The sequence below is a fragment of the Bison bison genome, unplaced genomic scaffold, assembly GCF_000754665.1.
Source record: "Bison bison bison isolate TAMUID 2011002044 unplaced genomic scaffold, Bison_UMD1.0 scf7180017860443, whole genome shotgun sequence".
Taxonomy (NCBI): Eukaryota; Metazoa; Chordata; class Mammalia; order Artiodactyla; family Bovidae; genus Bison; species Bison bison.
This window is the reverse complement of record NW_011491015.1, coordinates 1,547,242-1,563,184: the sequence shown is the minus strand read 5'-3', so window position 1 is coordinate 1,563,184 and position 15,943 is coordinate 1,547,242. Positions and strand designations below refer to the sequence as shown.

At 44.9% G+C, this 15,943-nt stretch overlaps 1 protein-coding gene across 1 annotated transcript in view; it reads left to right on the top strand.

Annotated features, from left to right (window-relative positions):
• The window catches only part of SLCO3A1 (solute carrier organic anion transporter family, member 3A1), a 301,013-nt gene that overhangs the window by 251,962 nt on the left and 33,108 nt on the right, over nt 1-15,943 (top strand). The window contains exon 6 of the mRNA XM_010832180.1: nt 7,842-8,006. Coding sequence (XP_010830482.1) covers nt 7,842-8,006 — 165 coding nt within the window. The remainder of the gene's footprint in view (nt 1-7,841; nt 8,007-15,943) is intronic.

Genomic DNA, 15,943 nt, shown 5'->3' with positions numbered 1-15,943 from the left:
GTACTCTTGCCTGGAAAATCCCATGGACGGAGGAGCCTGGTAGGCTGCAGTCCATGGGGTCACTGAGGGTCAGACACGACTGAGCGACTTCACTTTCACTTTTCACTTTCATGCATTGGAGAAGGAAATGGCAACCCACTCCAATGTCCTTGCCTGGAGAATCCCAGGGACAGGGGAGCCTGGTGGGCTGCCGTCTATGGGGTCGCACAGAGTCGGACATGACTGAAGCAACTTAGCAGCAGCAGCAGCAGAAGTGACTTAGCACGCACGTCCATCCCTTTTCTACTGCTCTTTTTAAACAACATGGACTAAGCCCTTAGTCGTGTCACATCTGGCCATTTTTTCTAAGCACAGTGGGAATGTTTTATCATTATTATTCTTTATTCTAATAATTAAGCCACACTTTGGTTACCAGAGGCAGAGTACATGCTTAGTCCTCAGGCCAACATCAGCACCTCTCAGAACCCAGACCAGAATGGCACAGTGATTATAAGCAGGCTGTGTAGCAACAGGTGCCAGGGTTTGAGATTCTGCTTTGTTCCCCTAGCCAAGGGACCACTGTCTTCTCATCTGTGAATGGAGGATTTTAATCCTACAAAGAGGGCTTCCCTGGTAGCTCAGATGGTAAATAATCTGCCTGCAATGCAGGAGACCTGGGTTCAGTCCCTGAGTTTGGAAGATCCTCTGGAGAAGGGAATGGCTACCTAATCCAGTATTCTTGCCTTGAGAATCCTGTGGACAGAGGAGCCTGGGGGGCTATAGTCCATGGGGTTGCAGAGTTGCACACAACTGAGCAACTAAAACACAGTCATCCCAGGAACATGATTTTGTCATGAGACTCATGCAAGTCGATGTATAAGCAGTTAGAATGGTCCTTGGCACACAGGACATGTTCTGCCAGGGTTAATCCTCAGGACTTCTCCAAATCTGCCTTTCTCCCTCCTGCAGGACCCACAGATTTCTAGGAAACTCCATCCTAGAGCAGGGGGTCCCCAACCTCCAGGATCTAACGCCTGATGATCTGAGGTGGAGCTGATATAATAATAGAAATAAAGCACACAAAAGTGTAATGTTCTTGAATCATCCTGAAACCATCCCCCGCCCCACCCCAGAAAAAATTGTCTTCCGTGAAACGGGTCCCTAGTGCCAAAAGAGTTAGGGACTGCTGTCCCACAGGACTGCCTTCCGAAGCCTGTTCTTGTTGCTGTTCCACTGCTAGTTCGGGTCTGATACTTTGTGACCCCATGGACTGCAGCACGCCAGGCTTCACTGTCCTTCACTACATCCCAGAGTTTGCTCAAATTCGTGTCCATTGAATCGGTGAGGCCATCCAGCCATCTCGTTCTCTGTCGCCTCTTTCTCCTCTTGCCCTCGATCTTTCCCAGCATCAGGGTCTTCTCCAGTGAGTCAGCTCCTCGCATCAGGTGGTCAAAGCCTAGCCGTGGAAAACTTGTCTTCCCTACCGAGGGCTCCCCTGTCACTCTTCCCAACTTTGAATCATTCTGCCAGTAGCAGCACTCAGCCCCTGATGAGAGGTGAAAAGGTTTCCCCAGCTGTGAAGCTGCGTGATACAGGCCCACCTGCCTCCCACGCCAGCTCCCAACCTCTGAGGCTAAATCAGAAGGTGGGAGGCAAATGGCTGCGGGAGTCTGTAGGTGTTTGGCAGCCTGGTGTGGCCTCGGTTCACCAGTCTAGGCCACCTCATTAGCAGCTGCCACCTTGGAAAGTTACAAGTTTTGTGAGCTTAATACTTCATTTGCATGGAAAAGCCTGGAAGACTGGGAATAGCCCTAAGATCAAGCTAATTAATACCCCTTAAGTTGGGGCTCTGGAGGGTAGACCAAGCCTTTGAAAAGGAATCTTCTTTGAGAGCACTACAGGTCATTGCAATAAAACCCAGAAAGGGAGGAAGAACTTAGGAGGAAAATAGCCAAACACGAGAGGAAGCTGTCGTTTCTAGAGGCAAGTCGGTCAGGTAGATGGGGAAAAAAGATTGTCCTTTATACAAATAAGTCCCAGTCAGTCTTCCCTGGGCCTCCAGTTAGATAATTCTCAAACTTAATGATTTTCACATCTAATTCGAGGCAAAATTAGTCATTCGATATTAAGACAAAAGCAGGCAGGCTCCTATCTTGACAAGAAATCCTTCCTACTGAAATGGAATTATCTCTGGAATAATTAAAATGCTTGCTGAAGTATGAAAGTGTTCCATTAGCTAGAGTTGTCTTTGTTGAGAAGCGCCCTCCTTGTCCCCAGGTAAACCATGATGGCCATGATCAAGGAAAAGAAAATAGGAAGGCTGTGAAAAAGTTGGCTTAAAACTCAACATTCAGAAAACTAAGATCATGGCATCTGGTCCCATCACTTCATGGAAAATATATGGGCAAACAGTGGAAACAGTGACAGACTTTATTTTCTTGGGCTCCAGAATCACTGTGGTCAGTGACTGCAGACACTAAATTAAAAGACCCTTGCTCCTTGGAAGTAAAGCTAGACCGAGTATTAAAAGGCAGAGACATCACTTTGCTGACAAAGATCTGTCTAGTTAAAGCTATGATCTTTCCAGTAGTCCTGTATGGATGTGAGACTTGGATCATAAAGAAGGTTGAGCACCAAATAATTGATGCTTTCGAACTGTGGTGCTGGAGAAGGCTCTTTATGGTCCCTTGGACTGCAAGGAGATCAAACCAGTCAATCCTAAAGGAAATCAGTCCTGAAGATTCACTGGAAGGACTGATGCTGAAGCTCCAGTACCTTGGCCACCTGATGTGGAGAGCCAACTCTTTGGAAAAGATCCTGATGCTGGGAAAGACTGAAGGCGGGAGGAGAAGGGGATGACAGAGGATGAGATGGTTGGATGGCATTGCTGACTCAACGGACATGAGTTTGAGCAAACTCCAGTAGATGGTGAAGGGCAGGGAAGCCTGGTGTACTGCGGTCAATGGAGTCACAAACAGCTGGACACAACTTTGCAAGTGAACAACATCAAATAGATAATGTGATCAAACTTGAATTCTCATTGGTGTCATTTTTGAGCCAGAGAACACAGTTGGATATTGATGGTGTCAGCTCAGGGGCAGTATTTGTGAACAAGTGTGGCCGTGGTGCTTTTTCTTTGGAAGTCCCCAGATCTAAAGAATCTTCACAGTAACAGGAAAGTGAAGCCTCCAATTAAATATATGGCAAAGGATGGTTTTCGTAGAATGTCACCAACCTGCTTACTGATTGTCAACAGTATTTCCAGAGTTTAGATATCTAAATGCCGAGAGACTACAGTGATGGAGCAACAGTGTTATTACCTGCCAAAACATGAACAGCTGGGGGCTTCCAAATTCATTTATTACAAGGAAGCACTGTGGTTGTTCATGTAATCCATACCACTCTCTGTGAGGCTTGGTACTTTTTGACATAATCAACCCATCCCTTGTCACAGATGCATTGTACCATCACAATGTGTTAAACCAGCCTTCACTCGTTAGCAATGATTTATGATGATGGAGTCTTAACATCCCAGGGGTTTTTGTTCATAAAGACATATACTTACCTCGTTACCTTCTGTTTATGCCCAATCTCTTATTTTTGTTGAACAGTGTACATTTTTAAACGTTACGCAATCAACATTGCTCTAAATATTTGTACAATACTTAACAATGTGGATTTAACAAAGGGAAATTTTCCAACGTTTAAACACAGATTTTAAGTGTAACCTCTTCTAGACAATTATTCAAAATGACATTTTTGAAAAAAGATTATTATAAATGTTTGAAATCATGTAAAAGGTGAACAAAACACACTCATAAAGGCCTGTGCACTTGCAATAAAGTAGGTATGTGAATAAAGTAGCTGTATGAATACCATGGATTCAAAGTTGTTTTCCCTTATCTTTATTCTTCTTCATACTCTTTTTAAAGGGCTTCCCAGGTGGTGCTAGGGGTAAAGAATCCACCTGCCAATACAGGAGATGGAAGAGATGCAGGTGTGACCCCTGGGTTGGGAAGATCCCCTAGAGTAGAAAATGGCAACCCACTCCAGTATTCTTGCCTGGAAAATTCCATAGGCAGGGGAGGCTGGTGATTTAAGTCCATGGGGCAGCAGAGTCAGACACAGCTGAACCACCAGCACCCTTTTTAAAGTTTTTGTTTTGTGCACGTGTGTGCATGCATTTATTTAATCCAAGAGTTGCCTTCCTAAGGTTTTAGTAGTTTCTCAGAGGGTAAAGCGTCTGCCTGCAATACGGGAGACCCAGGTTCGATTCCTGGGTTGGGAAGATCTTCTGGAGAAGGAAATGGCAACCCACTCCAGTATTCTTGCCTGGAGAATCCCACGGACGGAGGAGTCCATGGGATCGCAAAGAGTCAGACACGACTGAGTGACTTCACTTTCTGAAACCACTGCAGAACAGCTGAGGCCACCAGCTCCGGTTATTGTCTGATTGCTTCTCAGCTGGAATATAGAATTGGATTGCTCAGTGCATGGTGATTCTGAGCCTCCAATCATTTGGCTCAGTCCATTCCAATAACTAAGTTCCTTTCATTATGTCAAAGGCTCCTTAAGTCCCTGTCTTATAGATAGATTTTCATTTTTGAAACTTGGTATCTTTCCCAGAAATGATAAGTTTTAAGTTGTATGTATCTGCCAGTCTCTGACCCATTGTTCTGTCATTTTGATTAATTGAGCATGTCTGTTAACATTATTAAAAACTTATGTATCTTCTATTATTATTTTATTCTAATTAGTTGGGCCATTTAGAGGTTTTGTCTCCTAGGAGATGAGATTGAGCCTGTGTAATTAGCTCTCTTCTTTAGGACAGCTGGCTAATTCATCACCTTGGTGAGCAGTGCTAGACACAGCTCACCTGCTTATTTTGTATGACCATGGGCCCTGATTGGTTTTTCCTAGACTTGGGATGTTACCTGCTTCATTTGGAACTCTCTTTTATCTTTTTCTGTTCACACAGGTGGGATCGAGTATACCATGAGCCAAGTGTTCCACATTATTATGATTATGGGAGAACAGAGGTCCCCTAGCTTGCCACTGGTATACCACTTTTACACATTTCTGCCTTACCTCCTTACCAGCTGTACCATTATTTACATGACTTCTCTTTTAGTAACTGTAAATCTGTTTTTCTTCTAGTTGCAGCAAGCAGAGGCTACTCTTTATTGTGATATGTAGCTTCTCATTGCAATGGCTTCTCCCTTTGCAGAGCAGGGGCTCTAGAGCGTGGGCTCAGTAGTTAGGGTGCATGGGCTTAGCTGCTCCACAGTATGTGGGATCTCCCCAGACCAGGGATTGAGCCCATGTCCCCTGCACTGGCAGGGAGATTCTTAACCACTGGACCACCAGGGAAGTCCTAAATCTACTTGTTTTAACCTAGCATCATCCTAAGTTATTGTAGCCATGAAACCAAACACTTGATTTATCAGTTTTATTTAACTTTTTTTTTTTTACTAAGTGTACATCTGAATAATAGAATAAATATTGAAATGATAGGTACGTCCTGGTATCCCCAGACTCCCTTGCATACTGCCAGGACATGTCATCACTCCACAGCTGAAGAGATCTGGTCAAAGACCCTGTACCAAGAATTCTAATGGCTGAAAATATCCAAATAACGTGATTACTTTCAAAGGATTAAGAATACCAAATCTCTCTCTTGTAAAAGCGCAGAATTAAAGTGAAATCCCAGTGGTTTATGAAACCACATACTTAAAAAACAGAGTATAATACAATAAGATTGAAACGAAACCAGCTCAACAAAAACCTGCTTCGGTTCCATTGGTAATTAAAGTGGTAAACAAGCCACAAAGTATTTTTGCCTACCGTTAATCCTCATCTGAACCCTGAGCACCAGGGCAGCTTCTAGGTTGCCTTGAGTGATGAGGAAAGACCACCAGAGGAAGGAGGAACAGATGGAGCAAAGATCTGGGACCAGTGCATCCCAATGGAGGGAAGACCCCCCAGTGCACAGACTTGGGTGGGGAGGACCAGGTCCAACTGGGGTGGGGCCAGAGCGAGGATGGGGCGTGATCAGAAGTGTGATCAGACAGCCAAGGGGCAGACGGTGGGCCATCGTGCCATGTGTGGATTTGGGCCATTCTGGAGTTCTGAATAGGAAAATGATTACACCTGGTCCCCCTGGCTACTGTAGAGGGAAGGGCTGTATTGGATCAAGAGTAACAGTAGTAAAGAAGACCCTGGTTTTCCCCATGTGAGAGATCATGGAAGCGTGGCCAGGTACCTATGGTTGTGAGAAGGAAGGGCAGGATAGAGGTTGGATTATATAGATACACATACATACAGACACATATATGTGAAATACACCCACCCACACACACATATATATGCATATGCGTACACTGGGCTTCCCGGGTGGCATAGTAGTAAAGAATCTGTCTGCCATCACAGGAGATGCAAGCGACTCAGGTTCGATTCCTGGGTCGGGAATATTCACTGGAGTAGGAAATGGCAACCCACTTCAGTATTCTTGCCTGGGAAATTCCATGGACAGAGGAGCATGGGAGACTACAGTCCATGGGGTCACAAAGAGTTGGACACAAATGAGTGACTAAGAAAAGCACATGCATACACTAGCATTTCATTCTTCTTGAAACTGTTAAGATTAAACATATCTTTAAAAGAATAGATACATGTATATGTATAACTGAATCACTTTGCTGTATACTTGAAACTAACACAGTATTTTAAATCAACTATACTCCAATGTAAAATAAAAAATAAAATGAGTTGTTGAAAGATTATATTTTCTTAACACATGCAGTTATAAATATTTATCACAGGTATATTGATATATCCACTTTGTTGTCGTTCAGTCACTAAGTCATGTCCAACTCCTTGCAGCCTCATGCACTGTAACACATCCGACTTCCCTGTTTGTCTCTGTCTCCTGGAATTTACTCAGACTCGTGTCCACTGAGTCAGTGACGCCATCCAACCATCTCATCCTCTGTCATCCCGTTCTCCTCCTGCCTTCAGTCTTTCTCAGCATCAGGGTCTTTTCCAACAAGTCGGCTCTTAGCATCAGGTGGCCAAAGTACTGGAGGTTCAGCTTTAGCATCAGTTCTTCCAGTGAATATTCAGGGTTGATTTCCTTTAGAATTGACTGGATTGACCTCTTGGCAATCCAAGGGACTCTCAAGAGTCTTCTCCAGGACCACAATTAGAAAGCATCAATTCTTCGGTTCTCAGCCTACTTTATGGTCCAACTCTCACATCCATACATGACTACTAGAAAAACCATAGCTTTGACTATAGGGACCTTGTCGGCAAAGTGATGTTTCTGCTTTTTAATATACTGTCTAGGTTTGTTACAGCTTTTCTTCCAAGGAGCAAGCTTCTTTAAATTTCATGGCTGCAGTCATCATCCACAGTGATTTCAGAGCCCAAGAAAATAAAATATAATGTATCTATATATAACTTAGATATACTGATGTAACATAATTAATGCATTTATAATATAATATATAATTAAGTTATATTTTACCTTTTACGAAACAAACCCCAAATGCCTCTTTCTATATGTTGGATAGAAATAAAAATTTTTGAAAGGCTTATAAAATAGTGTTTCCAGTGTGCTGTTAAAAAAAAAAAAAAGACATTGTGTGGTTTTTCCTGCTTTAGTAGTTTTCAGTTTACTTGAGAAAATATTAGTGTGTATTTTGAAGCCAGAGTTTTCACAATTATGGCTGACTTACAGATTATAGGCCTCGGCCTAAGCAACCAGGTGCTGTTTACTGGGATGGGTCAAAGTGGGACCTCGGGGGCAGAAGGCCTGGGAGTGCAGTATCTATGACCTTGGTCATCTGCTTCTCTCCCTGCAGTGATCCCCAAGGTCACCAAGCACCTGCTCTCAAACCCTGTGTTTACCTGTATCATCCTGGCCGCCTGCATGGAGATTGCAGTGGTGGCTGGCTTCGCTGCCTTCTTGGGAAAGTATCTGGAGCAGCAGTTTAACCTCACCACCTCTTCTGCCAACCAGCTGCTAGGTGAGTCTGTGTCACCCACCCGCCTCTGCCCCACACAGGGAGGCTGCCAGTGCTTGTAATACCATAAGCATTGACTGAGACCAGTCAAACAGCCCAGACCATGCTGCTCCTGTAGCAGAATATACATGTGGTCTGTGTGCAGAAGAATTTCAGAGTATTTACTTGGAGTAAGATTTACCCGCTTGAAGCAGTTGCTTAAAGTTCATGATAATAAAGAGCTAAAATATAAAATGTGCATAGGAAGCATTGTGACAGGCCAGGAAGTCCATAAATTGGTGTAAACTGGAGAATTAGGGGGAAGATGTGATGAACAAAGAGGGGAATCAAGATGGATCTTGAAATATTAGTACTGGGTTGACCAAAAAGATCATTCTGTCCATAAGATGTGATGGAAAAACCCAAATGAACTTTTTGGCCAATCCTGTAGGGTTTGATCAGGAGCTTAAAAAAGCAAGAATATTCTCAGCAACATGAAACCACGGTCAACAGATATAGAGGTTAGAAGCCATTTGCTCTCCTCCATTTTTGTGCCCATGGCAGATATAAAGTAGATCATAACACTCCTGCTCCCCGAGCTCAAGTGTGGCCTTACCAATCTTCTCAACAGTAAACCACAGACATCTGCCTCCAGTCCTTTGGAGTTGGCCTGCTAAAGAGAACCAGTTTCCACTCATGAGAAGCAGGATTACTTATACCTGATAGGGAACGTGATCTCACAGCACAAGGAGAGGGAAGGGTCAAAAATGACTTCCAGGTTTCTGGCTCAGACAGGGGGTGGTACCATTTGTGAAGCCTGAAAGTAGCAGAAAAGAATCAGATCTGTAGGGAAGGCTGTGAGTTCAGATGTGAAGTTTTGAGTGTGAGATGGCCGTGATGTATCCACATGATGTCCTGTGCGTGGTTGAGGACTGGAGAGGGAGATGTGGATTGCATCAGTGTGTGTATGGTCACTGAGGACATGGGAGTGGAATTTACAGAAGGATATTGTGTAGAAATAGAAGAGTGAAACACCACCCATGAGGAAATAGAGGAGGCCTCAAAGAAACTCGTGCATCACGGGGCATCAAGGAAGAGATGACTCCAAGAAAGAAGCCATCAGCAGTGAGAGTGTCCATGTGTGATGCAACCTCACATGCCTTGGGTCCCTTCAAGAAGCAGGATGTCTTTCAGCCTATGTCAGGGCTGTGTCTTTGAAGCTGCACCGGGTGAGCCTGTGCTGTGGTGTGAGGAGCAGCCCAGAGGAGGGAAAGAATACCCGGTGACTGCATGGCACTTTCCCAAGCTTAGCAGTGGAAGGAAGGAGTGGAGACATGGTGGGTGATGTGTGTTGCCATCAAGGGATTGGAGTAATGGTACTGTTGCTAAGACACAGTTGCTATTGTGGCAGGAAGGACTTGAGCAGGTATCTAAGCAGAGGGGAAAGAGCCAGCAGAGGCGATGTGCAGAAAAGAGAGGGAATGCGGTAGACAGTGTTTGATGGAAGAGCTCATCTGTTTCAGAAAGTACAGAGAAGGAAAGAGATATGAGGATGATCCCTGAGAATGTGACAAGTCCAGTCTGAAAGTTGAGACCACTCCCTCCCCATGGAATTATCTTCTGGAAAGTAGGGAAAACTGCCAGGCTCCGCCCCTGGCAGAAAACCACTAGACCATTTAGGTATGACTTAAATCAAATCCCTTATGATTATACAGTGGAAGTGAGAAATAGATTTAAGGGACCAGATCTGATAGATAGAGTGCCTGATGAACTATGGACAGAGGTTCGTGACATTGTACAGGAGACAGGGATCAAAACCATCCCCATGGAAAAGAAAGGCAAAAAAGCAAAATGGCTGTTTGTGGAGGCCTTACAAAAAGCTGGGGAAAGAAGAGAAGTGAAAAGAAGAGAAGCTAAAAGCAAAGGAGAAAAGGAAAGATATAAGCATCTGAATGCAGAGTTCCAAAGAATAGCAAGAAGAGATAAGAAAGCCTTCTTCAGCAATCGATGCAAAGAAATAGAGGAAAACAACAGAATGGGAAAGACTAGGGATCTCTTCAAGAAAATCAGAGATACCAAAGGAACATTTCATGCAAAGATGGGCTCGATAAAGGACAGAAATGGTATGGACCTAACAGAAGCAGAAGATATTAAGAAGAGGCAGAGGTGGCAAGAATACACAGAAGAACTGTACAAAAAAGATCTTCACAACCAAGATAATCACGATGGTGTGATCACTCACCTAGAGCCAGACATCCTGGCATGTGAAGTCAAGTGGAGCTTAGAAAGCATCACGATGAACAAAGCTAGTGGAGGTGATGGAATTCCAGTTGAGCTATTTCAAATCCTGAAAGATGATGCTATGAAACTGCTGCAGTCAATATGCCAGCAAATTTGGAAAACTCAGCAGTGGCCACAGGACTGGAAAAGGTCAGTTTTCATTCCAACCTCAAAGAAAGGCAATGCCAAAGAATGTTCAAACTACCGCACAATTGCACTCATCTCACACGCTAGTAAAGTAATGCTCAAAATTCTCCAAGCCAGGCTTCAGCAATACGTGAACCGTGAACTTCCTGATGTTCAAGCTGGTTTTAGAAAAGGCAGAGGAACCAGAGACCAAATTGCCAATATCCGCTGGATCATGGAAAAAGCAAGAGAGTTCCAGAAAAACATCTATTTCTGCTTTATTGACTATGCCAAAGCCTTTGACTGTGTGGATTACAATAAAATGTGGAAAATTCTGAAAGAGATGGGAATATCAGACCACCTGACCTGCCTCTTGAGAAACCTATATGCAGGTCAGGAAGCAACAGTTAGAACTAGACATGGAACAACAGACTGGTTCCAAATAGGAAAAGGAGTACGTCAAGGCTGTATATTGTCACCCTGCTTATTTAACATCTATGCAGAGTACATCATGAGAAACGCTGGGCTGGAAGAAGCACAAGCTGGAATCAAGATTGCTGGGAGAAATATCAATAACCTCAGATATGCAGATGACACCACTCTTATGGCAGAAAGTGAAGAGGAACTAAAAAGTCTCTTGATGAAAGTGAAAGTGGAGAGGGAAAAGTTAGCTTAAAGCTCAACATTCAGAAAACTAAGTTCATGGCATCTGATCCCATCACTTCATAGGAAATGGATGGGGAAACAGTGTCAGACTTTATTTTTTGTGGCTCCAAAATCATTGCAGATGGTGATTGCAGCCGTGAAATTAAAAGATGCTTACTCTTTGGAAGGAAAGTTATGACCAACCTAGACAGCATATTCAAAAGCAGAGACATTACTTTGCCAACAAAGGTCCATCTAGTCAAGGCTATGGTTTTTCCAGTGGTCACGTATGGATGTGAGAGTTGGACTGTGAAGAAGGCTAAGTGCCGAAGAATTGATGCTTTTGAACTGTGGTGTTGGAGAAGTCTCTTGAGAGTCCCTTGGACTGCAAGGAGATCCAACCAGTCCATTCTGAAGGAGATCAGTCCTGGGTGTTCATTGGAAGGACTGATGCTAGAGCTGAAACTCCAGTACTTTGGCCACCTCATGTGAAGAGTTAACTCATTGGAAAAGACTCTGATGCTGGGAGGGATTGGGGGCAGGAGGAGAAAGGGACGACAGAGGATGAGATGGCTGGTGGCATCACTGACTCAATGGACATGAGTTTGAGTGAATTCTGGGAGTTGGTGATGGACAGGGAGGCCTGGCGTGCTGCGATTCATGGGGTCGCAAAGAGTCGGACACGACTGAGCAACTCAACTGAACTGAACTGAAGTAGGAGTAGATCATGTCCTGAGAGGAATGGGCAAGGTGATATTTTCTGATCTTCTCCTTTAATGTTTCCTGTACAAACTGGCCAGTAAACCCATGTGAGGGTGCTGACCCAACATAAGTCACCAGGAAAACACATGTGAACAATGAAATGCTAGTCCACGTCCACCAGACCAACAGCACCAAGCGTTGGTGAGAAGGTGGAGCCACTGGAACTCTCGTATGCTGCTGGTGAGAAAAATTCTTTGGCAGTGCCTACGAAAGCTGAAAGCATGTGCTTACTCTGGGATCCAACATTCCACTTCTGGGTATAACCCAACAGAAATGAGTGTTTAGGTCCACTTATTTATATATGCTTAGGTAACAGCTCAGTTGGGAAAGAATCTGCCTTCAATGCAGGAGACCTGGGTTCGATATCTGGGTTGGGAAGATCCCCTGGAGAAGGAAATGGCAACCCACTCCAGTGTTCTTGCCTGGTAGAATCTCATGGACAGAGGAGCCTGGCAGGGTACAGTCCATGGGGTCACAATAGTCGGACAGGACTTCACAACTAAACATAATATATACACATAGGTAACAGTATCTAAAACAGCCTTATGCATAAACCCCCAAACTGGAAACAGTCCAAATATCTATCAGTTAGTAGAATGGGTAAATAAATTATAGAATATTCATACAGTGGACTGCCACACAGCATAAGAAAGCAAGAGCTTGTATATATACTTCCATGTGGATGGATCTGGGACAGTCAAAAGATGTCAGACTCAAAAGAATCACATTAATAAGAGTTAGAAAGAGGAAAAGTTTGACTTCCCTGTTGGTATGATGGATGAGTCCACCTGCAGATGCAGGGGACCTGGGTTTGACCCCTGGTCCAGGAAGATTGCACGTGCTGTGAAGCAGCTTTAAGCCTGTGCACCACAACTGCTGAGGCTACACGGTAGAGCCCTGGAGCCACAACTATGGAAGCTTGTGAACCCAGAGCCTGTGATCTGCTGCAAGGGGAGCTGCTGCAGTGAGAAGCCCGTGCACCACAGCTAGGGAGCAGCCTCCCACTCTCTACAACTGGAGAATGCCACGCAGCAGCAGAGACCCAGTGCAACCCAACATAAGGAAAATAAATACTTTTTTTAATGGAAAAATTAATTAAAGTAATAGAGGCCAGAATGATAGTTACTCTTGGACTTTGGGAGAATGAGAACAGCAGAGAACCCCTGAGGCTGCTGGAAATGTTTTAATACAAGGATGTGTACAGATGCAACAAGTCATCAGGTTCCCTTAATCTTGTGCACGTCACAGAACATAAGGTATCAAATTAAAAACAAAAATTAAAACCCTACCAACAAGGATGTGGCCAGACCCCGGCACCTCTCCCTGGGGGCTGCCAAAGCAGCACAAAGCTGATGTTTTTCTTTTTCTTACTAATAACTCTTTACCATCCACTCTTTTATAAGTACTTTCTTCCAAGAGATATTAGCAAAATGCAGTCAGCCCTTAGTACCCATCTGACAGAGATAGGGTGAAAAGTGTCTCTGTAGACCCAGGGGATGGTATGGGGAGGGAGGTGAGAGGGGGGTTCAGGAAGGGGAACACGTGTACACCCATGGCAGATTCACGTTGATGTATGGCAAAACCAATACAATATTGTAAAGTAATTAGCCTCCAATTAAAATAAATAAATTTATATTTTTTAAAAAAGTATCTCTGTAATTAAAGTTATAACTTCTCCTTTATGCCTACAATCTCTCTGGTTTAGCCCTCCAGCACCCAAAGACTTTCTTTCTCACTTCCTGATTTCTTGACTGCAGCTTCTTACATATTGATTACATTTGCTTCAAAGTTGGGGCTCTGTTCTAGTTCAGAACAGATTCCTAGAGTTTCCTATCAACAAATCAATAGTCTTCAGGGCAGAAGGCAAAAATCAATCTCGCTTTCCTACATCTGTCTCTGTCTCAGTGACTCTGTCTGTTAGAGCACTTGGCCCAGGGAGAGGCAGCCTGGTGGCCATCTGTCGGTCTGTCCATCCGTCTGGCAGTCCAGGCAGGCAGGACATGTGCCCTCTCCCTGTGCCCTGCCCGTGGCATCTGGAGGGTTGGCTGCGGGAGGTGCTGACAGGGGGCCCTGAGGGGACAGAGAGAGGCTACAGAAGCCTAGGGCAAGGCTCATGTCCCAGAGGCCTTCATCAGTAGCTCCCGCAGACCTCGGGGAGGAACCCCCTGCCATCATCCCGGGCCATCAGTGCTGTCTCTGGGCCACCCGCAAAGTCATCAGTAGATGGGGCAGAGTTCCGAAAAGAGCAGCACAGATGATTAAGGGCTGATGGCCTTGATTTATGCATGAAGATAAAAAGGACTCAATCTGCATAGGCTAAGATAATGAGGATGGAGTTTTGGGGGAAGTTCTGATAACCGCCCGCATGCTAAGGCTTCATACACATCAGGGAGGGAGAGGGGAGGTGGATGATGGCTTGGAGAGAAGGTGCCCAAAGCCTGTTATTGCCATAGTTACCATCATCACCAGGGGCTGCTCCCCGCCGCCTTTGATGGAAAATGGAACGGAATGCAGCCTGCTCTCTGGGCGTGGGCTGTGGTCATCAGTGTTCACTGACACAGATACAATCTGCTCGCTCTTTCGTTCATCCAGAAAATAGTTCCCAAGTGCCCAGGCACTGAACAGGATGGAACAGTCCTTGGGGAAGCTGCATCTTAGGAGGGGGAGAGAGAACAAGAAACCGGAAAACCAGAAATGTCTGAGGCAGCTTCCATAATGAGGAGAGCCATGCAAACAATGAAACGTGGCAGGAAACAGTAAGGAACCTCAGACGGGCTGCTGGGTCGCTCTAGGTGGGGTGGCCTGGGCTCCCTGTGAGGATAGGGCCCAGCCAGGTAAAGGCATAGGGTAAGAATGTCCTGGGAGCTCCCCTGGTGGCTCAGCAGTAAAGAATTCGCCTGCCAGTGCAGGGGACACAAGTTTGATCCCTGGGTTGAAAGATCCCCTGGAGAAGGGAATGGCAACCCACTCCAGTATTGGTTCCTGGAGAATCCCATGGACAGAGGAGCCTTGTGGGCTACAGTCCATAGGGTCGCAAGGAGTCAGACATGATTTAGCAACTAAAACAACAACAGAATGTTATAGAAGAATCAGCACGTGCAGAGACTAGGGGCTTGAATGGATTTGGTCTGTTCCAGGGGGAGAGAAGAGAATTGGGTATGGTTGGGGAGTCACTATGGCATGGGGGAGAGACAGGCAAGTAGGGGTGAGGTCCTGAAGATCATGTCTGTACCAGGATGAGAAAGAACCAAGCGCAGACAATCCAAGAATGTCAAATAATACAAAAATACTGTGTTTTTCTTAAAATCTGACTTGTGCTCTTTTCTTTGCAGAGCTCAGCCTCCCTGATTATGCTTTTCTCACCCGAATATTAAAATTAATTTGCATTCCTTTAGCACATACCAGCTGATTGATGTAGTCAATTGACCTAGAGGTCTGTTGATTGGCAAGCAAGAGGCAGCCTAAACTGGAAAATTGGCCATGCACATCTACATGGTGGATAAATGACATGCAATAGGTTAAAGCTGAGTTTAGATGAAACGAATAAGAACAAAACCAAACGAGATTGGAACTCCTAGGATCCTTTGGTCCTCCTAAGATGCCCTGAGTCTCTGAGAATCAGAAATAGCAGATTTATGGTTCTGCTGCCTTTCAGATAGCTCTGTTTATAAGAAGGTGTTGGGGAGGGAGGTAAAAATGTATGCCAATTACTCACCAGGAGCTACAAAATGTATTGATTTGATCAATGCTACTTCCTGAGAAGTTGCGGGGCTGGTTAAAACACTGTCTCTCTCTAGGTTGGTGAGTTCTGAGGCCTCTGTTTAAACAACCTCCAGACCCTTCTTTGCCTGAAGAAGAGAAAATCCCCAGTTGACCTTGAGCCCTCTTTCCCACACCACCTGGGAAACACACAGAGGGCACATTGCTAACACGCACGTGTGTTTCTCAGCCCATCTGCCCTGTCTGTCAGTTGTTCTCACACCAGCTGGGGCTGTTTCCCATGAGGGTTCCCCGCTTAGCATGAGAGGTGTATGACTTACATGCCTCATCACTGTGAGTTTTTACGTGCCTGTGTCCCCCCAGTTATCTGTGGGCTCCTTAAGGGTAGGTAGAAATGAGGCTGTAAGCAGAGACTTCAGGGTACAGGG